This window comes from Chironomus tepperi, unplaced genomic scaffold (genome assembly GCF_022539635.2).
Source record: "Chironomus tepperi strain 1889 unplaced genomic scaffold, CSIRO-AGI_Ctep_v1 contig_219, whole genome shotgun sequence".
Lineage (NCBI taxonomy): Eukaryota > Metazoa > Arthropoda > Insecta > Diptera > Chironomidae > Chironomus > Chironomus tepperi.
Window position 1 is genome coordinate 1,905,223 of NW_027226341.1, and position 27,934 is coordinate 1,933,156.

At 29.4% G+C, this 27,934-nt stretch overlaps 1 protein-coding gene across 1 annotated transcript in view; it reads left to right on the forward strand.

Annotated features, from left to right (window-relative positions):
* The window catches only part of LOC139090747 (facilitated trehalose transporter Tret1-like), a 76,939-nt gene that overhangs the window by 37,083 nt on the left and 11,922 nt on the right, over positions 1-27,934 (forward strand). The window contains exon 3 of the mRNA XM_070640550.1: positions 18,394-19,158. Coding sequence (XP_070496651.1) covers positions 18,394-19,158 — 765 coding nt within the window. The remainder of the gene's footprint in view (positions 1-18,393; positions 19,159-27,934) is intronic.

Genomic DNA, 27,934 nt, shown 5'->3' on the forward strand with positions numbered 1-27,934 from the left:
TTTTTTAAATAAGATGAGCAGAAAATCGAAGAACAAAAAAACCTTGTGGCTATTCACAGGAAAAAATCAGCCGACAAAAAGCGAAAACACGAAAATGTATCTCATAACTCGTAAATAAAATCAAATTAAATAGCGTATAGTTTTAGTCTGAGTCTAAGGAGTTGTTGCTTAATTTCACCGAAAATTCAGAAATAAATTTGGAAAATGTTGTAAAATTTGAACAATTAAGTTAAAAAATTTTTCAAATTTTAATCTCCAACTCTGTTGAAATCAAATTGAACTTTAATGAACTCTAACATATTAACAAAGCAACAAGCCGTAAGACGGTTCTAAAAGAATTTCAGTTACAGATAATTTGTACAAACTCATGATTAGGCCACCAATAAAGTCAGATGGAATGCTTATTCTAGTAACATACACTCCTCATTGGAGCATGCTTCCAGTAAGCTAGTAACATATTAACAAGTTTGCTAAAAAGGAAAATCAATAAACTTCGCATGTAGAATCTCAAATTTGCTTATATCATTTTTAAGAAAAGAAAAGATGCGGATATTTATCAAAATTTATTAATTTATAAACATAGGTGGAGTCATTTTGCTTGACGAATGTATCATATATCAATCAGAGAAAAAAAGTAAATTTTTTCATCATGATTATAATTCTTATCTATTTAAAGTTTTATTTGATAGAATCACATAGACGATAAATTTAACAGTAAATATGTGTATAGCAAGACTTAAATTTGATATTTCAATTCTCAGTTTCCTTATACAAAATATTAATCACTTAATGTCTTGATTCTGTAGAATATTATCTTGCATAAACCCAAATATTCTGTGCGTGTGATACCACAAACATTTGAGAAATTCTTATGAACTAGACTCGACTTGGATGAATAAAACAATCTTCCTTCCTTCATATAACAACAACAACAACAGCACATCGTGTGTATCACATAGCACCATATAACATAAATACTAAACTGGACCACTCAAAAAATATCAGAATATGTATATGAAAGAAGAGGCACTCTCTAATCATCGTATCTATAAATAACCATGAAGATGCTCTCATTTTATATGCGTTTCGAATTCATTCTTAAAAGTAGAAATGAATATAATTTATGAAGAATGTGAACAGAAAGAAAAATTTGTTTTGAATTAAAAAAAAAAAAGAGAAGAACGTTCACGAAAGGAGAACTGAAAATGTTGACATTTTTATTACACATCACAAAAATTTGGTGTGCATATTGCATAGAAATTATGATGTTATTAAATTATGCTAATTTTCTTTTTTATATGCTCACATTTATCGCATCAAAACTCGCACTTACACGCCGTGATTCTAACTTTTTAAAATAACTCTTAACTTAACTCATGCTTACCTCATGAAAATGACGCATTTAATTACACTTAATTGTAGTTGATTTTTCATTTTCATTCATACAGATTTTTGCGAATCAGAGAAAATTGTTTTTTGATTGACAGAATGAAATCATTCCTCAGAGAGTGATGAAAATACATCATCATTTGTCATGCTGTAATGTGTAAAGGATATTTAAGTAATTTTAAACACATGCTTGTGAAATAAAATCGTTAACTTGTATTTAATTGTTTGAAATGATTTAGCTTTAGTTTAAGTATCCGAAATTCTATCACTTGCGATCTAGAAACCTAGATTTTGTGTTTTTGCCAGGATTAGCTTACAAATTAAACTCATTCCCTAAATATAAAGACTTTTAATTTATAGCAAATGTTAGCGTCGAATGCCTTAATCTCATCTTTTTCGTCATATTTTGAGGAATAAAAATGAAATTTATGAACTAAAATTCTTTATTTGCTCCAAAAAACTTGTTTAAAGCTATGAAATATGCTATTGCAGAGTGATTTCTTGACCCGAGCTACACAAGTGTGTGTATGCAGCCAGAAATGATAGGACGAAAATATTAAATGTCATTACGATCTGATAACTTCCTCCCGCGTACTTCACAGACACCCGAACAACCCTGGGACGCCTAATTTAGTCGGCTTCCGTTTGGTGTTAATAAAAAAGTTTAGCGGGGCCTTTGATGCGTCGCTCGGGTGATAATTATAGAAGCCAATATTGATGAAATTGAAAATCCTGCAATATTTTTTGCATATTCATGCTAAATGATGAGTAAACTATGAAATAAATTCAATGCATAAAATCCGCATATGAGAATATTTTTGGTTGAGTCATGCAAAACCCGAAATCGGTCACATGCTTTGTGATTCTTTAGAATATCAGTTGTGCGTATTAAACTTTAAAATGTATACAGTTTTTAAGCGTAAATCTTAAAGTTGAAAGACAAATTTGTTTTGGCAAAAAATTATTGAAATATACAAAACATCCTGCAGTCATTACTAAACATTCTTTACGGGCATGAAATTCCTTTTATTTAGTATCGTTAAACATGATAAAAGAAATTTTTTTAAATACGTTTCACACGTTTATAACATTAAAGAAATTTTGTCTTCCTCAACACTCATTACTGAGAAAGAGAGTGATTAAAATAATCAAACTTGAGCTTTACGACTTCATTTTTATGGTCGCGATTTTATGCTCAAAATTTATTAGCAAAAAAAAATCATTAAATTTTTAAACTGATATTTTTTTGTTTAATTTTTTTAAAGCCTTAAACCTTTCACGCTACTTTCATATGAAACAAATTAAAATCTCACAAAAATGAGAACAATTGTTAGGATGATTATTTAAACTCAATAGCTTGTTATTTCAGAAAATCAATTTATATACTTCCCATAAATTCAATAGAATATTATCCACAGATCATTATAATGAGCAACATACAGACAACCACAATATTACTTTTATGATTTTCTTCAAGTTCCGTCTGTCGTGATACCACAAAAACCACAACTTATGCATGGCTACATTCACAAAAGTATTCCGGGAAGTGAATTCAACAATAGATTCAGCCACAGATGAACTATTGAATCAAAAATATGAATGCATTATTAAAGATTTATTAAATTTTTGAAGGATATTTCTACCTCTGAATTGCTTAATTGATAGGTTTCTCGTGATTTCATTTGTATTATAAAATCCATACTTAATTGAACAATAAACTTGGAATCTTCCATTATTTTTAAAATTGAAACAAATTTACTTCATAAATAAGTGTTGAAAACCGGCTGAAGCCTTATTACTTCATTAAAATGCAATAATTTGCATAAAATTCATTAACTTCATATTTTTATTGCTTCTTAATGAAAAAGTGAGTCTGGATCGCATTACGATTTCTTCATGTAAGCTCGTCAATTTTTAGCAATAATTTACGAATGAATATCTTCTAATTGTGCTTTAAAAACGAACAAAATACTGTTAATTAAAGCATTTATTATGCCGCCTTAAAAAAAACTGTAAGCTGAATATGAATACGCTTAAAATGTCAGGACGTGACGCTTAGTGATAAATTATATGTAATCGATGAGAGTTTTAAGCACTTTTGCAACATTTTGGCAAGGAAATGAACGACCACATGGAAGCAAAAGCCATGAACAATTCAGTTTATTTTCAATGTCACTTTTATATGCAAAATAAACGTCAATTAAAAAATACTCGGAAGAAAAATGCTCACAAGATTTTCGGGAAAATAAGTTTTTCATCTGTTTTCTCATTTTCTTAGAGATTTATTGAGATCAGTCACTAAGTAAATAAAAACACAAAATGTTCTCACTTCTCACTAGACAGTTTTTCTTACTTTTTATTTTCATCATATGAGCAATATTATTATGAAAAATTTTGAGTTCATATGAAATTCAATTTTCAATCTATTTTAACTGGCTCGTGTTGATGTAAAACAAAATTCAAGGATAATTTTTCAACCCATTTTTTGCGATTGTGGACATATTCAATGTGAATTTAATTTGTTTATTGATGTGCTGTAAGTTGAATCCTATTCACAAATTTATAAAGTGTGGATTGAAAAATGGAAAAAAATTCTGCGACGTCAAAATAATAATTTTAATTAAGTGGAATTTTTTTGGAAGCGATTTTTTTGTTGTAAACAATAATTTTAAATTTTCTAAACCGCTTCAAAGTGAAAAAGTCTAGTGTTCGAAAAATAATTAAGTAAGACTCTTGATCTTTTTTGACATGAAGGAATCTTGAGATTTTAATTTAAATATTTTTATATCATTAATTATTTTCTACAGAATTTCTATTTCTAAGTGGAGACATCAAGTCAGGGGTGTAGTCAGAAAATTTTGTTTTGGGACTTCCTTTCTCCCAAAATTCTTGGCATTTTTCTGTAAACTTGAATTATATTTTATATTGTACAAACATGTTTGTGAGTTAAAGTAGTGTGGCAGCGGATTGGTTTAGGGCATAATTATTGAAATATCGACCAATTCTGTGATCATTGCCAAGAAACAAGTTAGAATTCGGCAGAAGAGATTTTTGTTATGGAAACGCGGTTCACTTTATTTTGTAGACTTCAGGCAATAATGTAATCAAACTAGTGATTCTGATATCACCGTAAACTATAGGTCATCTGCGAATTATTCTAGTGCTGCTCTGGATTTCAATGACCTGAATTTTTGTATTGTATAAACGATTTTCCAATTCTTCGTGATGCCTAAGCCCCCAAATCCCTCCTACCTACGCTTCTGCACCGAATGATTTGTTTTCTTTTCAGTATGTAATAAATTATTTCTTCTTTTTCTTTTATGTTATTTTCGATTGTGTTGAAATCTTAGTCATCGCCAATTCTGACATTGGTTATCAATAATATACATTTTTTATAAAAAAAAAGAATAACACTCAGCTTGACCTATTTTAATATCTGCCGCAATTGTTCTCTTTTATTTGTACAAATAATTCTTAAACGCGGATCACCTTACAAGTCAGCTAGTGAAGCAGAAAAGAGCGATAAATGAAAAGAATGCAATAAATGCAAATTAATATAAACAGATAAATGAAAACTTGTTGAGATTCATTGCACACAATTTTTTTTCCTCTTGCATTTATTAACAACAGCAACAACAACAACGAAAATGAATGAATTATTAAAGAAAAATTTCTGTTCTGTAATAAAATAATAAAAAAAACTTTAAAATGTAGTGTGCAAATTTTTTGCCAAAAGGAATAAAAAATAAAAAATTAAAATGAAATTTTTCAGAATTTTATAATGAAAATTATTATTAGTCGTTAAGATGTACTTGTTTGATGTCGATGAAGATTTGCATTAATACTTTTTTTTCTATTGCTTTTAAAATGAATTGAATATGCAGCAAGACAATACGAACATTAAATTTAATAATGATCTATACAATAATTCAATTTGCGTCTTTATGAATGAATAGCTAGGGAAGTTAAATCTTTAACAATATTGTTATTATTTGCTGCTGTTAGCAATGGATAAAAGCATCGTGTACCTAGTAAGATGCATATGAAGTCATTTCTATGTCTTCCATTACTATAATAACTTATTTCGATATCAACATTACTCTTACCATGTAATACAAGTAAGCTATACGTTGATGAAGAAGAATTGAGACGAAAGGAGGCTAACATGCCATATTTGCAATTTGAAGAAAAATATGTTAACAGACATTATTTGCCTGAAGCTTCTCATACACATTTGTGCTATGCACAGCATAAATTTCAATTTCATTCTTCTCCTTCTTTACGAAAATGCCGTTCCTTTCTATATTTGTTATGCAATATTAACTAAAGAAACATTTTTTTATTTATAATGTGTATTGCACAACCAATTTTAATTTTATCAGTCGTGACGGAATGATTCCTTTATATTTTGTCTCTAGATATGCCAAACTGCTCATACTAAAGCATATATAACAACAACAGGCAACATGAAGAATAAGAATATTTCATTGTGAGAAGTTTTCTTCCTTTACATTTTCGTCGTCTTTACTATACGTTATTTTCATATTGCTATTGTCACAGTTCGTTGAAAAAGTGCGACATTTTCTGAAACGAATTTTTAATGAGATTTTTTTTCCTCATCCTCCTCCTCATTCAATATGAATTATGGCTTTATTGTTAATGAACATTTTCGGAAGGTTTGAAATTGAATGTAAAACATAAAAAATTCATGCTTGTTAAAACATGCCTTTAATGGACTTATTTTTTTGCCAAATTGATTAAAAACGTAAAATTTAATGGTTCCTTGAGCAATTTGTACAGCAGTGCTGTTTTACTTTTTAATATATCAATTTGTCCATTGCATTTCCTTATCGCACCTTTCCATATTTGTCTGTAACCACAGAAAGTAAATTAAAATAAATTTATCAAAGCTTCTGAAACATCAAGTAAAGATAATTAACGCATTAAACCGCAATATAGTCGTGGCATGTACAACACATGACAAAAGTGTTAAAATCGTGACCTCTTAATGACTGGTAAGTCGGGTTTCTCGTGCTATATTTATCCGCATCTATACTTAATGCTTAGCTTTTATTTAAATGTGTCTGCACAAGTTTCTTGCATAGTAGAATAGTAAAGTAAAACTATTAAGATTGGAGACTGAGAATAGTTAATACATGATGTGAAAAAGTGGAATTGATCTCACTTTCACGGTGCTGACTTAATCTCATTTATTGATCGCGTGTAAAATGAAAGTAAATAAAAATATAACTGTGAGGTTATTGAAGCAGCATGTTTAATAAAAGTAAGAGACACAAATAATATTCTGTATTTCCTTATATCCATAAAGATTTGCTATAATCCATGGCTTAGCTTAAAAACATTTCTAGACAAAATTGATTAAAGTTAAAAGTGTTAATTAAATAAGTGGCAATTTCATGATTTTAACACCTGGACATTATCATCAATAATTAAGTTTCGTGTCCACCAGACGCTTTTAATTATTGACTCAGCTCCAAAAGTGTAAACAAATCTTGATTAGATCATTATGCTTTAAATAGGCATTTCATTCAAAAGTATAAAATGAATTCTTAGATCGTAAATTAATCAGCACCAACTTTACGTAATGAGAAAATGTGAAATGAAGAAATCTTTCGGAGAAATATTTTTTTCAAGTCCCACTGATTGTTGTTTATTTTATTTATAGAATTCTCAGGTTGAATATTCAGTTTTTGAGAGAATCAAGACGTTTATGCACCTGACATTAAAAAATTCTGTAGCGCTTTATAGGATCAAAATTTCATAGGCTTGGCATTTCTTTGTTTCAAATCATCTGCTTGTAAACATCATAATCATCAATCTCCTCAAATTCAGCACATATTTTGCTAACATTATACCTCGACAAAGTTTTACGATCATATAATTCAATAAAATTATCGCTATACTAATAAGTTTCACGGTTTCCATCATCAAAATGAAATAGTCATAAGCTATTCGGCAAAATTCAATCTCATCATATGACAACAAATTTGAATTCATCAAATTGGTAATAAATAATAAGACATGTAAATATGATAATTTTTTTTTCGCGAATATTGAATATCGGATAAGGAAGTATCTTTTTTCAATAATTCCATTATCAAAATCAATTTTCAATGAAGGATATATGAAAAATAAATTCCCATTACTATTCAAAACACGCGCACCTTATCATTTTCATCAACGGCATGCATTAGAAGAATCCAATCACGAATAGCTAATTTTATATATGAATAAAAAGAATAGGTTATGAGTGAACAAGCAAAGAAAAACAAGAAGGAGCAAATTGAGTTTAATATACACGATATGATCTCTACCATTAAACTGCTAAAGTAGAGTGTAAAATGTAAATTTAGATTTACTGAACTAAAGAGTGACTATGTGATATTTCATGGTGTCTGGAAGTGATTTAGAGTGAATCTATATCATTTATTCACAAGAAGTAATTTGTAATGTTGAAGATGATTGTATGGATTAATGAAAAAAAAGGAAACAGGATGATAATCGTTCTGTCGCCTGCAAGCAAGTTTCATAGAGCAGCGAATAATTTTAGAGGAATAAAAAATGAATATAATGCGGGAAGTTCATAAGAAAGAAGCTCGCTAATCGTTTCATGAAATTCTATTCTTCGACCACCGACAGACAAGCCAAAATAAAAATAAACTTTGAGTAAGGAACAGAAGAAAAATCGATAATTTTGTATCGTTTGTTAATTGAATTGATGGGTGTTCTTATAAACGCGTTCAGTTATTATCTGTTGGACTAATGTGTGCATGCTGATTTTTCTTCGTTTTCAATATTTGCTTTCCAGTAAAGTCGGCAAGCATAAGTGATGATAAACAAGACAGGCAAAGCGCCATTGATTCTATAGAAAAATTAAAGAATATCTTTTTAAAAAGTAACATAAAACATGCGATTTCGGTCTTTGTATGCCTTTAATTTATGCATAGCAATGAACCATTCAATTCAAATTTTCTGTAGATAATATTGAGGTTGGGTCGAAGGAATAAAAAAAATTGCAGATCATTTTCGTAAATAAATAAAGTTATAAATAATCGAAGAACAAACAAAATCATCAAGATTTATTATGGTCTAGTGTCGGATTCTATTGCTATTTTCCTAAATTCTTCTTATTTTGTCTCAATTTCTATATCCACCTCTCATTTATTCTTGCCATAAAATATTTGCAGGTAGCTTTTGCATCAAAAAGAGGAACTGATGAATATAATATTCATGTCTATAACAATCTTTTTACGAATTTATAGTTAAACTATCAAGTTTATATTGCAGACTATCAATTTCGATACAAGCGATTTGAGTCATTGTTAAACGTATCATGACAGAACACAAGCCTGCAATCAATATTCAATTTGTCCAAATAGAGTTGAGTTTCATTGAAAATTGCTTTCACACGAAATAAAGAAATTTAATCTCAATTTACCGCATTTTTGGATTGTGTCTCACACTTTCATAGCATTTATATATGCCATCGTATTATTTTATTTGTGCAGTCGTGCATCTTTCTCTATTTACAGTAATTTAATCTTCTTAACTGAACAAAATATTTGGTATGTTGCATTTTTTGCTTCTGTTTTATTTTCATATTTTTAAAGTGAAAAATAGAATCGACAGAAAATCTCAGACACAATGCATTTAAACATGATATAAAAATTTTGAACTAAAATGGGACATATGGTGTGAGATATCTGCTGAATATTTTTAAAATGCCTCAATGGATTTCTCTTTTGTCAAAAAATACACAACATATAATTTAAAATAGGAATTGCATGCTGAGGCACATTCTACAGACTGAAAAACAAATGACCAGATGTTTTAAATTTAAAGATATTTTAAATAATTAGCACTCTGTTCTGTGGGAAATATGTAGTTATAAGCTACAACTAATTAAACAAGACAAAAGTTTAATTCATTCAAATCAGTATTTGTTTACGCGCAATTTTTGGCGCACGGTGCTAAATTTCTCACCTCCGCTTTGTTTTCCGCAATGCCAAACGTGATCTCGTTGAGTAAATTATGACGATCCGAAAGATTTATTACTAAATTAAGTGGATGGGAAGTAAAAATATTTTTTCAAATATTTGCATTTGTGAATTGGTCAGTGATCTTTGTTGTCATCATCAAAGGTTTAAAACATTAATTTTTTTAAAAATAGAGAATAGCGTCAAGAAACTTATAAAAAATTAATGAAATTAAGTCTGTGATATTTTATGCCATAAAACATGTGACATCTTTGTCATAACATTTTTGATGAATTTAAGATTTTTAGATTGGTCTTTGATGATGAAATTTCTGGCGCCAAATTAATGTTATGAGTTGATGACCTGCGGTTTTTGATTATTTATCACCATAGTAAATTATTTAAAGGCCTAATTTTAATTGCTTTACATCTTTGCAAAAAAATATTTTGAATTTTTTTAATAAATGATGATTTTGATATCATCATTTTAATTCCCGAGCGATAAAAATGAAGAAGGCTTCGCTAAGGAGTTTTAAATGATCTGCTAAACCCCTTTAATCAACACCAAATGGATGCCTTCTCCGTTTGATGATCACATGTCTCCTTAAAAAAACACGTGGTGGAATATTCTTCATTTGTGTTGCTCGGGATTGATTATTAAAAATCAGATGCGCAAACACGAATAGAGAATAATTATAGATTGTTGTTCCAGCCCTTCATTCTTCTTCCTATTTTAAAACTCTGATAAACCACTATGGCCTCACCAATTACGTTCAATTTTAAGGGGGATTTCGATTTTGTAACAGCTTAAATGGGGGTGATGGAGTCTACAAATTCATTTTTTTCGTAACGTAATAACTTAACAGCCCCTTCTACCACAACAAAAAATTTACAACATGAACTGGCAAAAATTTGGTGATAATTTGTAAAATATGGACATAAGCGACTGTTTGCAGAAATAAATGTATTAGGAACATCAATTTAGAATGTTTTGTGTGCGAAAACAAAAAACCAGAAGGGAGAAAATAAAGAAATGGAGGAAATACAATGCGAATTAATTCGAATCAACGAGTAAATTGAATTTTACGATTATTACAAGAACACATTGTAACCAAAAGAAAGTAAAAGATACAGTGGAATTAGAAAATGGAAGTCATAAAAATTAAGCTTACCAAAAAGTTTTTTGCTGTTCTTATTGCTTCTGGTTTCATCATGATTTTTACTTCTGCTGCTTTTGCAACATCGCGTTGATAAAGCACATTAAAAATCTTGAAATTAAATCCTGTTTTGAGGTTATATTCAATAATTTTGATAATAATAGGAATGTTTTTTGTTCAATCATACCCGAGCGACACAAATGAAGACAGCTTTCTAACTGAACTTTAAAGTATCCGCTAATGGCCTCAAATATGCTGCCTAATTTAGGCGGTTTCCATTTGGTGTTAATAAAATAGGTGCCTTCCGTGGCGAAGCCTTCTTCATTTGTGTCGCTCGGGATAATCTCTTTAAAAATAGTAACTAGATGTAAAATCAAATGAAACAGAAAAGAGCAAGTAAAACAAGACAATCCAGGATTTATTTATTCATGCGCGCACCGCCATATTGACACAATTAAAAAAAATGTAATAGGGAGAAGTAGTAGTAGTATCAAGAGCTACAGGCAGCAGCAGTTACAGCCGTTTATTCCTTCTAAATTCAATTTGTGAAAAAATGAGAGAAATTTTTATTGTTTTTCACTCGAACTACTTTGCAAGGTGCCCTTTCAATTCATTTTAACTTTTTTGTTGCTTTCGTTCCTCATTTTCCTTTTTTTTTTCATTGTGATAAAAATCTCTTATTTGAACCTTTTGCTGCTGTTGTGTCTTGTGCTTTATATATATGAAGGGTGCAGGCACACGCATTTAAACGAATAAAATCAATGAAAGGATCTTTTGAGGATTAAATATGAGGCAATAACATTCATTGATCTCAAGATTTTTCTATCTTTGTAAATTCAGCATAAAATATCTAAAAATCAATATAATGACTGAAATTTATGTTGTTGATATTTTGCATTGAAAAACATAAAGTCCATAGCAATGTAAATGCTCAAGTGGCTGTTCATTTCGCATGGTTTTAAAAAAAGAAACATATATTTAAAATGTCTAAAAATGGCAATTAAAATAATCAGCAATGCCATTTGAAATACTTACAATCCAGATATTTATAAATCTGTGCATTCAATGAAATTTAACTGCTGTTGTGTAAATAGTTTTGTATATACGGTCCCATTGGTGGTGCTGCTATTTATTTTTTCATGACGATAAATTTAAAATACCTCATTTTTCTTTCTAGGTCTTTTGTTGTTATGCATTTTTGTGTGCACTAATTTAAGTTTATGCTCATCCTATAAATTTTATCGTTAGAAACAGCATTTTGTTGTATTTATGTACAAATTTACTCTTTTTAATGAGCCAAATTAGAATTCTTCAAAGCATTTTTCCATCTCATTTCCTAAATTTTTTTATGACTAAAATGAAAAAAGGTGTTTAAAAAACAAAGAAAATATAAATGCTACAAATTAGTAGCGATGGCAGTAAAAGGAGAATCGTGTGCTCAGATTAGGAAAGAAAAAGAATATCTTGAAAGAAGAGAGACATCAAAAAGAGACGATAGTTTATTTATGAAAAATATTATTTTGAATGCTCTTGCTTAACTCAACGATTTCAAAATTTGTAAACAAATTTACTTTCAATTTATTTGATTCTCTATTCAAGTTAGTCTTAAGCTCATTAAGACAACAAAAGAAATCTTTGCTAATGAAAATCTAATAAAGCAATAGACTAAATCAGTGGTGGGCAACTTTTTTTGTGCCACGGCAAGCTTCGTTTCTTAAAGAAAACGGCATATTATATCATAGGTTGAAAAGTGACCATCGTTCTTCCTTACTTCGATGGCAGTAAAGATCAATTGTGATCCATGGCCTCAAATGTCGCCTTAATCTGGCCTATCGCTAATTTCCAATTCTAAGAGTAATACTGTCTCTATTCACAACTTCAATTTAGTGAAGTTTCTGCTGATCTTCTAATAACTTGTTCAATCCATCGAAGTCTGTTCACTTTGAATTTCAATAGTTGCTCACCACTGAACTACATAATTGAAGAAAGACTTAGATTTAACCGTTTTGTTGGCAAATATAATTAATCAATTTAGGAAACAAGGTGTGGTAAAATGAGCAAAAATTAAATATTCGACCAAAGTTCCTAATTAATTTTTCTTGTATCTCTTCTTACAACATTGAATTAAAAATTTCACTTTCATTTAAATTACGTGATAGTGGAATTCCGTTTTCTTATTACTTAAATAAACATTTTACATTTTAAATCACGCGAAAAATTTGTCTCTTAAAACTACACATCTCATTGCTTTAAACTGCATAAGCATAAGAAAAATACAAAATAAGTAAAGCAGAATAAAATCAAACAAAATTGAAAGTCTGAGTATAAAATTTATACCACTTGTCATGCTCTAATATCAGGCGTCTCTATATTTTTATTACGTGTGTATTTTGTAATCGCATGAAATGAAGGAACAAAAATGTAAAGAAGAAATTGAAGTCAAATATCAAAATATTTACAAATTGTGGAATAACAAGAAAATGAATGTTAATGAGAAGAGGAAGAAAACTGGAAAAAGAGGTACGAAAACATCTCATCTTACACATAAAAAAGACTTGACACAAGCACCATATTGAAATTGAAATGGAATAACTTAATGAATTATTAGTAAGGCAATTAATGAGATAAATATGTGTCAATGGATTGCGTTATCTTAGGCAGAAGCATGCAAGTTAAAATGTGCGGAACTGACAAAAATATTGCTGCATTGTGAGAAATTTATTATACTCTACGGTAATTTATTTTAGGTCCGTATTGTCACTTTTTTTTTCATTTACTTCTTATTCGCAAGATACAAAACATTTTTTTTTGTGGGATAAATTTACACTGACTGCTGGTCATTTATTTATTCAATTATTCATGTCTCAAGTACATCTGGTATTTCTTCTTCTTATTATAAACTCGTCTCACCGTCTATGTTCATTATTTTTCATTTATATCAGAAAATAATTATGATGAATCACTAAACTTGCCTTCAAAAAACACTTCCTTCGGCGTAGCTTTACCAGAGATAAATAGCCTTTGGCTTACCAAAATACAAAATTATATAATTCACCAAAACATAAATATGAGATCATAAAAAGTACTATAAACCCCATTATTATTAGTATTTCTTCTCTCTCCATGTTTGTTTTATTTTCTGCGAAAGTTTTTGATTACTATTTGTTTAAAGGTTCTCATATGGATGATCCCGAGCGATTCAAATGTAGATGACTCGACCACAGAACTTTTAAGGCTACCACAAACCTCTTTTATTACCACCAAATTGAAGCCGCCTATTTTCGGCCGCTATATGGATGCCAAATGAAGGCAGTGAAAAAGCAGCAGTTACGTAGTGGTTAGAGTGTTTGCATACCGACTTTAACGATCCGGATTTTATCCCAGGGCTAATAGAATTCGGGTGCTTCTTTGCTGTTCTAGTCACACCAAGTCGGTTTGTGCTTTTGGGACACACACATTGTAATCCTTCAATTTGATGGTAATAAAAGAACTGAACTTTGAGAGTTACACCCCGAAGCCTTGCTCATTTGTGTAGCTCGGGATACACATAATCAGCAATAATAAAAATATAAAAATTCCGAAAAAATTTTAATTTCATTCTCATACTTATAAGTATGTAGCTAGCTGAAATAAAACATGAAAAACATTTTAGTCAGTATGAATTATGATGATGTTGCGAATTGCTGACCCGAATTTAGCGTAAAGGAAAATGTGTTCACTTTGAATTTTTCAGTGATATTCGCAATACTTTGTCGAATAATTTTTAATTTTCTTCTTATTTTGTTTCTGTTTTTTAAATTATAAGATTAAAGGAAAGGCACTGATGAAGATAATAACTTTCATCATACGGAAATGAGAAGCAAAAAATGTCTAATTTTTGGGGTGATCATAAATAACATTTCTTTTGTGTCTGCGAAAAATCTTTCAATTAAAATACATGCATGGTATATATGCTGTATAGCTCAGGATAACTAAAAGAAAAAGAATTTGTTATTTTTTTGGGGAAATTGATTTATGTTCAACCAACTTTTGGCCCTTGAGCAGCTGGTTTGGATGAAAAAAAAAGGAGAAATATATTTCATATCGTAATGTTTCAAAACATATATCAAAAATTGATTTTTATAAAATAAATTCAGGTCATGAAACTTCCTGCATGTACAAAATTAAATGAAAGGAAAAATTGCATGTTGTGGACTTATCATCATACGTACAACTATAGATACTTATGAATGAATTGCAATTTATATGAAAAGTGTCATCAACATACATTCCTGTGCATATAATGTGTTTATATGTATCGACTGTAGTTCGGATCTAACTATACGTTAGAATATATCTTCGTTTCAAATGCAAAATTGCAAAAATTTTCATTTATGCATGTGAATGTCATTTTCTTTCAATGTTTATGTCACATGTGCACAAGAGACAGAATTCTTTTTTTTTTTCGAAATCAACATTTCTCCGGTCTGTCATTGATTTATAGAAAATGTCTAGTTTTTTGCTAGTGATAAACTGAATACTTTGGAAATACAACTACCATATTTATTAATGACACTCAATCAAATGAAAAATGATGTACGTAATATTTATTGAAAACTTCAAATAAATAAGAAGGTCTTCTTTAAACTTGTTCCTTGCTATTTAATAGTAAGCTTGAAACTCTAACTGACAATGAGCATTATATGCCCAATTAAATGAGCGTGATTGTGAGTATACTCAATAAATATAATACAACATGCTCAGTTTTGAGAGTATGTTCCGTCGTTGAGCCTAGGTTGCTACAACGGGCTTCCAATCTGACTTTATTCCTTACCGAATCAAGGACGTCTTTTCCCTTGAAGATTCCAACCTAGTGCAATACAACAAGCTTGTGTCTCTCTCCTACCTACAATACTATGAATGAGCAATGATATAAATGATCAATTTTGTCACAGTAACATTATAAAGTTAAGGATAAATTATCATCAGCGAGCAATTCCTTTGAGAAATTATGGAAATTATTAAAGTGCCGTAGATGATCCATTTAACTCACATAAAATTCAATTTAATATCGATTATCAACAAGAATAACCTGCAGGCGTAATAATATTGAATTACGGAAAATTGGTGGGTGCAAAGTGTAAGTAATAACTTTGCTCTTTCATGTTTTGAAAGCAAACAGCAGAAGCGGGAGCAGAAATTATAGCAATGAATAAAGCATGAATAGCTACCACCACAGGGGTTTTAAGCGTATACAATTTATAATGTCATCATTAAACTTTCTTTGTAAGCTCAAAACGTTTACTATTATTGTGTATTTTTATATAGAAAAACTGTTCAGTAATTCCTCAGAAATACTTCTATCACGTCATCTGCAATACATAGGATTCTCTTAATTCTACATCATTGTTTTATTTGTTTATTTTTCATTAAAAATTATAAATTTTCTCAGTTTTCTCTGGTTTTCCTTTTTCTTAATTTCAAATTTTATTATTTTTCTTCGTGGAATTTGAATAAGCAAAAAAACACGAGAATTTTTTTGTGCTAAAGGGTTGAAAGCAATTTAAATGCTTCAAATGTTTTATGAGAAAAAGGAAATGAAAATAACAAAAATTAAGAAAAAGCGAAAAAGGAATTAAACATGATGATAGAAAATTATTTTTAAGGCATTTTTCGTATTTAAGAACCAGTAATTTTTCATTTGAGAAAAGCTTTGTTCCCGAGCAGCACTTTAAAATTTCTTCATAAAATTATTGATTTTTTGTACAATTGAACAAATGGCTTACAAACCAAAATTAATTTAGATAGTTAAGGATTTAAAAGTTTATTTCGATGGAAATTTGTCTTAATCAAAAACTTTTCAAAGAATGTAATTTCCAATGACTTAAACGAAATAATTTTTATTTTCTTACCCTTTATTTATTTCTTACTCAATGTATCAGTGGTGGACAACCTGTGTGCCGCGGAACAGTTGAGTACTGCCAAAATTGTCATGAATCTTTTGCCTTATGTGGCATCAGTCGAGTATAATTACTGAGGAGTACCGCGATACACAGGTTGTCCACCACTGCAATATATGGAGAAAAGTTCTTCGTTCTTGAAAAACGGTGAAAATTTTATATTAAAAAGTTTACTTTCCTCCCACTCAAGTCTTTATTCACTTGACAATATTATCGATTAAGTCAAAAATCAGTCGACTGAAGTGTAGATGGAGAAGAAACTCTTTAACATTTTAATATCTCAATAAATTGTGCTTAATAAAAGAAATGAAAAATTCCTTTATCTTTTTTTTTAGAAAATAAATTTACTTGAATTTATTTCCCCTCATCGGGCTCGGTCAAGACAAACAATGTGGGCTTTTAAGCAAGAAAGTATAGTAACTTTATCAAGATCTTAAATTTCCTATAGAAATCGAAAGGAAAAGAATGTCAAACTTTTTCATCTCCATCTTTCTATCCTGCTTACTGCTGCTATTTGATTCTTCATCTCTGTTCTTTTCTCTACTGAACTTCCGATATCTCTTTTTGTCTTATTCTTATTATTGTATTGTTGTACAATTTTTATGGGAAATAATAAAGATGATGCCCTCTTTGCTTGTGCTGGTCTTGTTATAAATAAATAGTACTAAGAAATGAGTTAGTGAGTCAAATAACATTTTTATGTACAAACTTTTTCCTTCCCCTCATAATCATCATCATCAACATTCTCATCATGCTTACCAAAACTAACGAAAGTCTTTAATGTTAATCTACTAAAGTTTAGTAAAAATACATTAAAAAAAACTAACTTTTTGCTCAATACTTTAATGGATAAATGAAACTTGAGATGAGGGCAGTCACATTATGTCGATGGAAACTCTTTTCATTTCCGTATCGCTGCACATCTGCCACAAACATATATTTTATATATTTTTCATTTCCTTAATAAACAAAGTTGAATGAGAGGATATTTTTCTTGTCGCAATATTGAAAACTTTTTCGTTTCGTTTAATGAAATGAGATTTTAAATTAAAAAAGGAAATATGTACTTGGGAAAATGATAAAATTTTGAAATTAATATACATAGCTTGTATTTATGTAAATGCAATATTTTGCAATATATTTTTGGGAAATGAATGAACTTATTGATTTTTCTTCGTTAGAAACATTCAAATTGCTATCGAAACATTATTTTTAAAAATAATAAAATTGCAATCAAATGTACACATTCTTTCTCTATTTAATGATATTTGGGGTCGTTCACTTAGGGGTCATTCACTTATTATGTAACGCTCTTGGAGATGGGGTCAAGATTTTGTTACGTCCGTTAATCTACGAAAGAGGAGGGAGGAGGTCAATTGTCAATTATTCGATTTTAAGTGGACGGCTTCTTCTTAGTGTCCTTAGGAGGGCAATCAAGATTTTGAATGCTCGCGTTACGTAATAAGTGAACGTTCCCTTTATGCATGTGAGAAAAAAATTTAAAATATAAAAAATGGCTATTTTGCGAGATAATATCTAGAATAAAAAGGATGTGTATTTTTTCACACTCTTCATTTTTGCCATTTGTCTATACACATCCGTCACTTCTCGACAGTGAAACATTGTCAAAAGGAAAAAGGACACTTAATTGCAAACGAAATTTATCACTAAAAAAGGGGAGAAAAGGAAGGATAAAAAAAAGTTGTTGACCGTCATTTATTTTGCCTAAGCATGAAGAAACCAAACAGAACGGAAGAAGAATAAAACTTTTAAACATGGGTTTTCTCTTTACCTTTTTTAGATTTGTATAAATAGCTTTGAAGCTTTAATGATGATTTTAGAAGAAATAAAAAATGTGTGTGGGAAATTTAATCATAAAACTCATATTTTTTCCTTTTTTGTCTACTTCTAGGAACTTCAATTTCAAGAGCAACAAGAAGAATTACGAAGAGAACTTCAACAACGATCAACACAACAACTCCTCGAACAATCGTATTACGATAACTCCAATAATTATAAGAACGCAGATTTCGATTACTATAGGCGAACGTACGAAAAACCCCAACTGATAACTAATTTAAATAACTTAAATTATCAAACTAGCAGCAACTGTAACACCATAAATCATTCGAGTGCTAAAGATATTTTATATGAATTAAAACAATATGAAAATTTTGCAGCAAACTCCACTAATCATTTAGTATCAAATCATTATGATAATCGACAACATGCGCGTAGCTATAGTAATGGAACGAATTATAGTCAAAATATTTTAAATTATAACAACAGTTATTACAAAATTAATAATATAAATAATTATAATTATATAAAATCAACTCAATCGCCAACTGAAACAACATATCGTGATCGTGAAGAAGACAAGTGGTGTAGACAGCAAGAAAAGAATACATTTAATGACAAAATGGAACGTGATAGTGATAATGTTGCTATTGAACGTAGTCATTTGGTAAAAGATCGTGAAGCAAATGGACATAATGTAACAATACACAATTTTACAAATAATAATGTTACGAGCCATACAACAGTACATGCGCCGCAGTATTACAACAATGGAACTGAATGTGAAGAATGTTGTGAGGAACAAAACCATCAACAAGAACAACAGCCACAGCAGAACAATTCAAATCCATTTAATCGGTCCCAGCATTTTACTCAGGTGAGCTTTCTCTCTGTATTTTTCTATGCTAACTGATTCTCGTAGTCGGTATAAGTTAAATGAAATCTTTTCACTTTATCCTCGTCATTCTCATTAAATTAAATGTGAAACAGAAACAAAAGAATACAGTAAAATACATGTATATATAATTTGAAATTCACTCTTTTTCACGTATAGATCTGTACACTTATTGTGCAATCAGTTGTGCAAATTTGTCACTACTTTAAGAGATGAAATGCTTTTAGGAAAATTATGTCGCTTTGAAAAATGTGTCAAGTATCTTAATGGAGCTTAAAATAGTGATTATATCAGATCGTTTGTCTATGTAGCTCCTCCTTACATTTCTCCAAACGTCAAAATTATTGAATACAGTTCTAGAAATAGTTTTAAGAATTTATTGAAAATAATTAAGTTAATAAATGCAGACCAGACACAAGTTCTTGTAAAAATGCATCATCGTACGGAAATAAAGTAAAATTTCAAGTGGAAAGAGTTTCGATAAGAACTTGTTTAGACCACTTGAAAGGGGAACCTGTAAACTGGAAGTGGAGAAAAACAAAAAACCACTTCATCAATATCATCAAAGTTTCTTTAATTAGAACTTTAAATGCTTCCAATAATAGATGAAGAAGAGAGGAAATTTCTCCAATATAACTAAATTAAATCTTGAAATATTCTTCTGCATAAACTTAATGAATTTATCATAATTTATATTATATTGAAGAAAAACTTTATGTTTGCAAACATTTCTAAAACAAATTGCAAATTCTTCATAAACTTTCATTTAAAAATCATTTTTGTGCATACATCAACTATCTCAGTGTTGCTCAAACTTTTCTGAATCACTCTTCAGTCGTAGAAATCTTCTAAAAAACATCCAACTTCTGGAATTTTTAATTTTTCTTGCGATTGAGTTTGTTGCACACACCTGTGTTGGATTATATTGACCATCTTCAAGTGCATTGTGTTGACTTTCAAAGCCTTGTCTTGATGGGCAGACAGGATATGAATATCCATCATCAAAATAACCACCCAGTACACAGTTTATACAGCACTGTGTTATATACATAAAGATGCTACAAAACTCTTAAGTATATGAATTTGTGGCATCATCTTTACACACTCGTTTGGTTGCACAAAAGTATCGATTTTTACTAGAAATATAATTTATATTAAAATAATTTTTTCACTGTACAGAGATAGGAAAGAAACACAATGAACTGAATACATAAAAAAAAGTATCATGAAAAGCCTTCCAGGAAAAGAAGAAAAAAAAATCAACCCCACGAGTCTATAGCGGAAATTATCTGCTTTCGTTGTCGATGGTTTTTCTCGCTCTCTTTTTTATACTGAATTGATGAATGCTTTAGTTTCTTCTTTCGTCAACATAATGAGATGCTTTGTTGGGAATTGAATTTTCACTGTGAAAGTCAGTCGACAAAATATTTTTACATGAATTTTAGCCACAAAGAAATAAAAGCGAATATACATAATACTGAAAGAAAAATTACTAATGTATCCTCATTGTTAAATCTCACAAAATTTCTCTCATTTCTTATATTATTTTCCTTTAGTTTGGCTTTTTCCCTCGTGTCAAGCGTAAAATGCTGATGTTGGTTAGACGCTGTTGTTGAGGAAGAAAAATTGTTCATTTTCTTGCTTTATTTTTATTATTCAAGACATGTTTTCATTGTACTCACGTCTGGAAAATGAAAACGCATTTGTAGCTTTGTTATTACTATTTTCTCTCATTTTATTCTATCACACTTCGTGTGTTATTGTATCTTCTTATGAATATCATTTAACTGAACGGCGGCGTATACTTTAGAAGGTCTAGAAATGCGAAATTTTTCAAGGTCAAAAGTATGTATGAACAATGTATACAGTTTCAAGATTCTCGGAAAAGAAATTTTTGAATGGAATTTTGTGTAGAGCAAATTTTGACTCTGTTGGGGGCCGTGCACTTGTTACGTAACACGAAAAATCAACTTTTTGACTTCCTCTATCCATCCTTCATAACATAATCTCCATAGAAAAAATTTGATTGTTTAAGAAATAACGAAATCTTGACTCCCCAATCCTCTAAGAGCGTTACATAATAGGTGAACGGCCCCTTGAAAACATAAACAACTGTAATTGTATTGATCAGTATTGATTGCCAAATTTTTGACAGATGCTGCATGAATTGCAAATTTAATTTTTCATATTGTTCACTTTACCGTCATTATTGATCTAGAACTGTTTTAAATTTCATTAATTAGCGGCGTCAAGTAAACAGCTGAAATTATTAATGCAATGATTTTATAGCTTAATGCAAGCAATTTAGCCGTATAACTTCTGTGTTGCCTTAATATAATTTATATCTAGACAGTAATTTTTATGGGGAATCTACATGAAATATTTACTGAAGCGTGAATTCTTATTGATTTTCAATTTATTTAGTAAGTTAATGCTTAGTCTGTATACATACATGATTTATGATTTAATTGTTCTTAAACAAATGCGTCAAAATGATTTGTTTATTTTTTAAATATTTTGATACTAAAATAGTATCGTTCGTCTTTTGAACTCCATCTCCTCCTGCTATATTGTCTAATTTAGACATGGATCTAAATAGTCAAAAAATATCCTCAATTAACGTCTTATTCACATAAAATATAACATAGAAATGATTTTCGCTCTGATAATTTTCAATTTCTTTTCAAATTGTAGCTTGGGCTTTATGGAATCAACTTCTTTTTATTATACATTATTCTGCATGATGTTTTTGGAAGATTTATTTTCGTCTGATTTTCAAACCTCGAATTTCCCCTATTTTTGACTTTTTCTTATTTTAAAGGAAAGCTCACTCCTACAAAAAAATAATTTAAGAGCAAGAGTAGGAACGGATCTCAAAATTAATGCTACATTAAAAATTTGTGAGCCGATATGAAAATCACCGACCCTTTTCACTCATAGTTAGGACATGATTTGCTTGCAAAATCAAAAGCATAAACAACACCAATAAGAAATTTTCAAACAACACAGACGATTACAGCATAGCAATTAGATCAAGATTCATCTCTCGTCAAACTAACAATGAGAAAGTTCACAATTTTTTTTTGCCCGAAACTACATTATTTTCGAACTTTTTAAAACTTTTCTTCCTTATACTTCTTCTTTCTTTTCTCTTAAAATATCTATGACCAGTCATTCAATTTACACAACTGAATGAAGTTCAAGGAAATAAAGTTTTTCTTCGTGCAAGAAATGACAATTTTTTTTTCTCTCCTTTTGTCCATTCTAGACTATGCTGTTGTTACATTTATTGTAAATAGTGCGGTTGGTCGTTGTACAGCTGAATACACATGTTTATTGATATTGATAATGTTGTTGGTTATGTTGCTTTTGTTGTTAATAGCTAAGAGTCTATAGTGTGCTATATTGACAATTGTGATACAATTTTATTCTTTTTTCCAATAAAATTTTCATGGTTTTTAACTTCTAGGGAGAATCATTCTTGAATTTTTAATTTCCCGGTTTTTGTATCCCGAGTGACAATGAGCTTTGACGTCCATTTGACTGACATTAAAGTTGCTAAGCCTCTTTCATTTGTTTCGCTCGGGAATGCTTTTTGGGACATGGGATAGATTCAAGTGGGTAGCTTGATGATATTTTATAGTCTGTTTAAGTATTGCGAATAGTACAAATCAGTTAATCATTCAAAAATTCAACCGCAGGCCGACGAAACTCTAATTTTGTGCCAGATTCGGTTTAATCGATTAACAGGCTTGTGCTTTTCGGGTTAATGAGATTTCAACCCATTTTAACATGAGGAATACTTAAAAAATGTCTTGAATGTTTCATGTCGACATAATTACTCAAAGTTTAATTTAAAATTATGTAATCTGAGTAAAGATGGTTTGAAGCAGTTTGAAGTTCAAAAAAAAAATTATCATGCCTTGTTTAATTCTATTGTTTGACTAAAGCAAATATATCCGCACAAAAAGAAAAATGGGAAAGAATAGAATGAAACATAAAAAGGAAAAGAAATTTATACGAAAATGTGAAGCAAAACACGAACTGAATTCAAGTGTGTGAATTTTATATATGTTACTTATGTAAGTTATGTTTGCTTGAATGTGATCATCATGTCGACAAGGATTTATATTTATATATCTGCTGTACAATTCATGCTCTTTTGAGTGGAAAAATATAATATGAAGAATAAAGTATGAATAGGAGCGAAAGAAGGCAGATCGTAAGAACCAATTTTGTATGATTTTAAGTAAACAATTTGAGTTAATTTAGAGGCTTCTTCTACGGTTTGAATTATGATTGAGAAGGAAATTGAATTTTTCTTTTAGCTTTCCGTTTTCCTTTCTCTTTTGGTATTCTATGTAGGTGTATGAAAATACTGTTTTCTACCAATTTTAAGATGTTATAACTAAGCACGTGTCTCAATAGAAACAAAAAATTAAATATTTATTTCATATCAAATTTTAATAATACTGCCAATTAGTTTTTAAGTTCATTTTGTATTTCCAATTTATCACAATCAAAGCAAAGTATTAAAATCATTTAAATTCTTTAAGGGATCGTTCATTAATTTCGTTCGCTTTTGGGGAGTATGTAAAGGGCCTTCGATTTTGTAATAACTTAAACAAAAAGAAAATCGATTTTTTGCGTAACGTATTAAATAAATGACCCCTAAGTGTGGGTATCTGTTTAATTAAAAATAATAAAAATTTTAAAAAAATATAACGATTTTTTAACAAGCCTCAAATGGATTGCTATAAGTTCTTGAATAAAAATCATGAATATTGGAACGGTCGTAAAAAATTTTAATCAAAATAAATATAATAAAAGAGATTGTGTAGAAATTAAGTTTATTATTGTGTCGTTGACCCATTGAAAAAAAAATCAGAAATGAATTTAGTTTGGATTGATTTCTGCTTTAAATTGTGTAAAGTCAAGTTAGACCTTGACAAATTCATTCACTTTTATTTATGAAATATAAGTACGAATATGTTACTTTTATTTATACATTTATTACTGATGATGATTTGCAAGTATATCTTATGATGTTAAATGTCGAATAAAGTCATGAGGTGTTGACATGTTAGCAGGTTTCATTCATTTCCATCGTACATCCTTCTCATTATTCTCATTTATCCTTATATTTTATACAATATAAATAGTAAAAAGTGAATAGCAAGCAAATGAGAAAACAAATGGTTTGCAATTAATCACACACTTATCTCCTGTATACTTACTCATATAGTGAGATCATAAATGATTATTTTCAGTCGTTTGAAGTAAGAAGAGATGTGGAAGGAATTTTTAATATAATACTTTATAAGAAGGAAGTACACAAAAGATGTTAAGTTAGTCTTCCGAAAGAACTTTTCCAATTTTCAATGGAAACAATGAAAACAGTAATAATGTAAAGGTATATAAACAAACGCATTAAGCTACATGAAAAAATTTGAATGAAACAATTTTCATCAATGAAAAAAAGGAAAAATCAATCCAATAAGTTCTGTTTTCAATATCCTAAAAAAACATCCGAAAAAATCTCATTCACTCTTTTTATTCATTTTATTTCTTTTACTCCCTAAGTACAAGTTTTTTTTATTATGAAAAGTCATGCTTCTACAATTTATCTTCAGTGGATGTGAATTTGCGGTTTTGTGAGAAAAAGGCTATTTATTTTGGACGTTCATTTTTAGGATACGAAAAATCAGCATGTATACATACATTTTTAAATTTATTCGTTTTGTGGTCAAAACAAAAAATAATCAATTTTTTGAAATATCATTTAAAAAATAAGATTTTATGCCTACATTTTAGGGGCTGTCCACTTATTATGTTGTGCAAAAAACAACCTCCTCCTAAAAAGTAAACGTATTAAGTGAACGGCCTCTTAATAGATTTTGATATTTTACATTTTAAAATTTGTAAAAACCTGAAAATGTTCTTCTTTAAAAGATGTCACTTTTTCTATGTTCAACATTTGCCAAAAATTTAAATTTTTATTTCCTTGCTAATTTGAAAAGCAAAACCAAATGCTGATCTCATGTCCAAATAAATTATGATAATTGTGTTGTGAAGCATATGAATAGCAGCCACTACAAATATTGTCAGATAATTTATTTTCAACATTTCAATATGCTTTCATATTGGTTTTGTTTACTGTATACACACATGCGAAATAGTATTTTTTATGCACCATTGATAATCAATTTAAAATGATAAAGCATATGGTAGTAAAACTATTTGGGCAAATTAATATCGCCCGAGGAACACAAATGATTTGGCAGTCATATGGACGATAAAAATTGGTGGCTTCCATAGGCCTTAATAAAAGGAAGTTAAGATGAGTCTTTAAAGTTTTGTGGCGGATCCTTCTCAATTTGTGTCACTCGGGTCAAATGCAAAATTTAAAATATTCAGAAAAAAGCATATTAAGCAGTGAAACTTCCATCGAATATCATAACTATATAATAAATACATAATTTTTAAAATAATTTATTGAATAGCTTAGTAATTGCAATGTTATTTTATAAATGCATAAAAGATAGGAGGTAAATGGAATAAATATTTTATATTATTAACCACACCGAATCCAATAAAGTTGATATGATCAATTCCATTGCGCTAATCATAATCAATTAAATGCATTTATTTAAATAGTAAAGCTTGTTTCTATATTTGATTATACTTACGTAACTCAACTTTTGTGAATTATTGCTGCATAGAAAAAAAGATTCAATCAACCTTTAATGCAGAAAAAAAAAACTTCAAATCAAAATACACATAGCTTAGCACTTTTTTTAAATAGCGAATCGTAATAAATTAAAGTCATAGGTTGTGGAATATCCGTGCAAAAAGAGAGAGAAAAATTGAATCGTGAATGCTGATTTATGTGCTAAACAACGCATTGAATAAAAAAAATAAAGCATGCGAAAAAATTCAATCAGAGTATAAATTAAAATTAATCAATTCTGAAACTAAAATCAAAGATTGGAGGAGGAGAATAGAAATGAAAATTAAAGCCAATAAAAACCACCTTAAGGCAAGAAATGCAAATTTAATTTGTACATTCAATTATCGCCATCGTCTGTCTCTTCACTTATTTTATTTCATTTCGATGTCATTCTGGCGGCAACAGAATGAGGTATTGCAATGTGCGAGGCATGTAATTAAATAATTAACTCGATTAGACGTATGTAACACCTACCGGAGATAAACTTTTTTTCCCATTTCCTCTTATTTTCAAACACTGTCAACCTTATACTATGGCAGGAGTGTAGCAAGAATATAGAATGCAAAAATTTTGGATTTTTTCACGAAAAATCCTGAAAAATTGAAAATATTTTCCAAAAGGCAGAGGAAGTTGACCTTCAAGACCCCCCTGAATACACTATATGTGCTTTATGCTTCATACTTCAATCATCGTTAATACTTTATAATGGGATTAATTTCAGTTACTATAAAAGCGACTTTAAATTTATTCAATTTCGTGTAATAATCATTTACAGTTATGATAGATAAATTCACTGTATTGACCATTATGTCGTTTTCAACAGCCACTCATAAACTACAAAGGATTAACATTTTCAAGATTTATTGCGCTGTTTTACTCACAACAGTTAGCTGTCTACATTTGTTCCCTTGTCATATTGTTTTCTGTCTAATGTCTATCAAGAGCTGCTTGATATTTACATTTTACAATATTAAAATTGGTTCATTATACCCTGTTAATACGTAGGAGGAATACAAGATTTTAGGTTTGTCATACATATTTACAATTTTATGCTCGGAAGCAGATTTTATAGCACATTTTATGATCGCTTTTTATTCAAAGTTGCCACTTCAAAGAAGAAAAAAAAGGCTGTTTATGTTTTAATTTATTTGCGAATAAATTTTCCTCGCTTAAACCAGTATTTATGTAGTGGAGTGTTAATAGACCGTAGAATTTCTAGTTTAATGCCAATAACGTGATATATCTATAAAAAATTAAAATTTTATCTTTTTCTTGGTTGTCTTATTGTTTAACTTAAATTATAATTTTAATCAAATTTACTAGTTCATTGCCCTATTTGTCTCTAAATAATTGGAAATGCTTTCTTTAATGAAACATGACTATAAATAATTGATTATTGTCACTTACCAAAACAAATCGTACAAAATCAAAGAATTCTTTACGCAACAATTTCATGGTTTGTTTAATTTAAATCAGTGATGGACAAACTGTGTGTCGCGAAAAAATTTAAGATATTTCATGGCCCGTTTACCATTTCCGGTTTCGATCGAGGTGTACCATCAAAGTGTGCCGTGAAAGATAAAATATTGCCCACCTCTGATTTAAATCATCATTTTTGAGATTTCCGCCAACCAGTCACTGCGAATAATGCGAAAAAATATAACATTTTATTAAAAGTTTGGAAAAAATTTATTAAATTTTTTTATGGAATGCTTCTACCATAAATACAAACAGATATTCTCTCATATTGCTGCCAAAAAAGGAGCGTGCATTATTGATTGAGTACACTTTGATGTATAACATGCGGTGAGCATATCAAAGGAAATTTAAAATATATTGAGAATACCATATGAATGTATCAAATACCAATTTTATTGATTTTTATAATGAAATTATATAAGTGTCAATATTCATCTATAATTTTACAATATTGATTATATTCAGTAATGGGGTCTAGGATTAAATTAATACTAATGGTTTAAAAATGCAAATTATGACATATAAGATGCAATTGAAGAAAAAGTCATT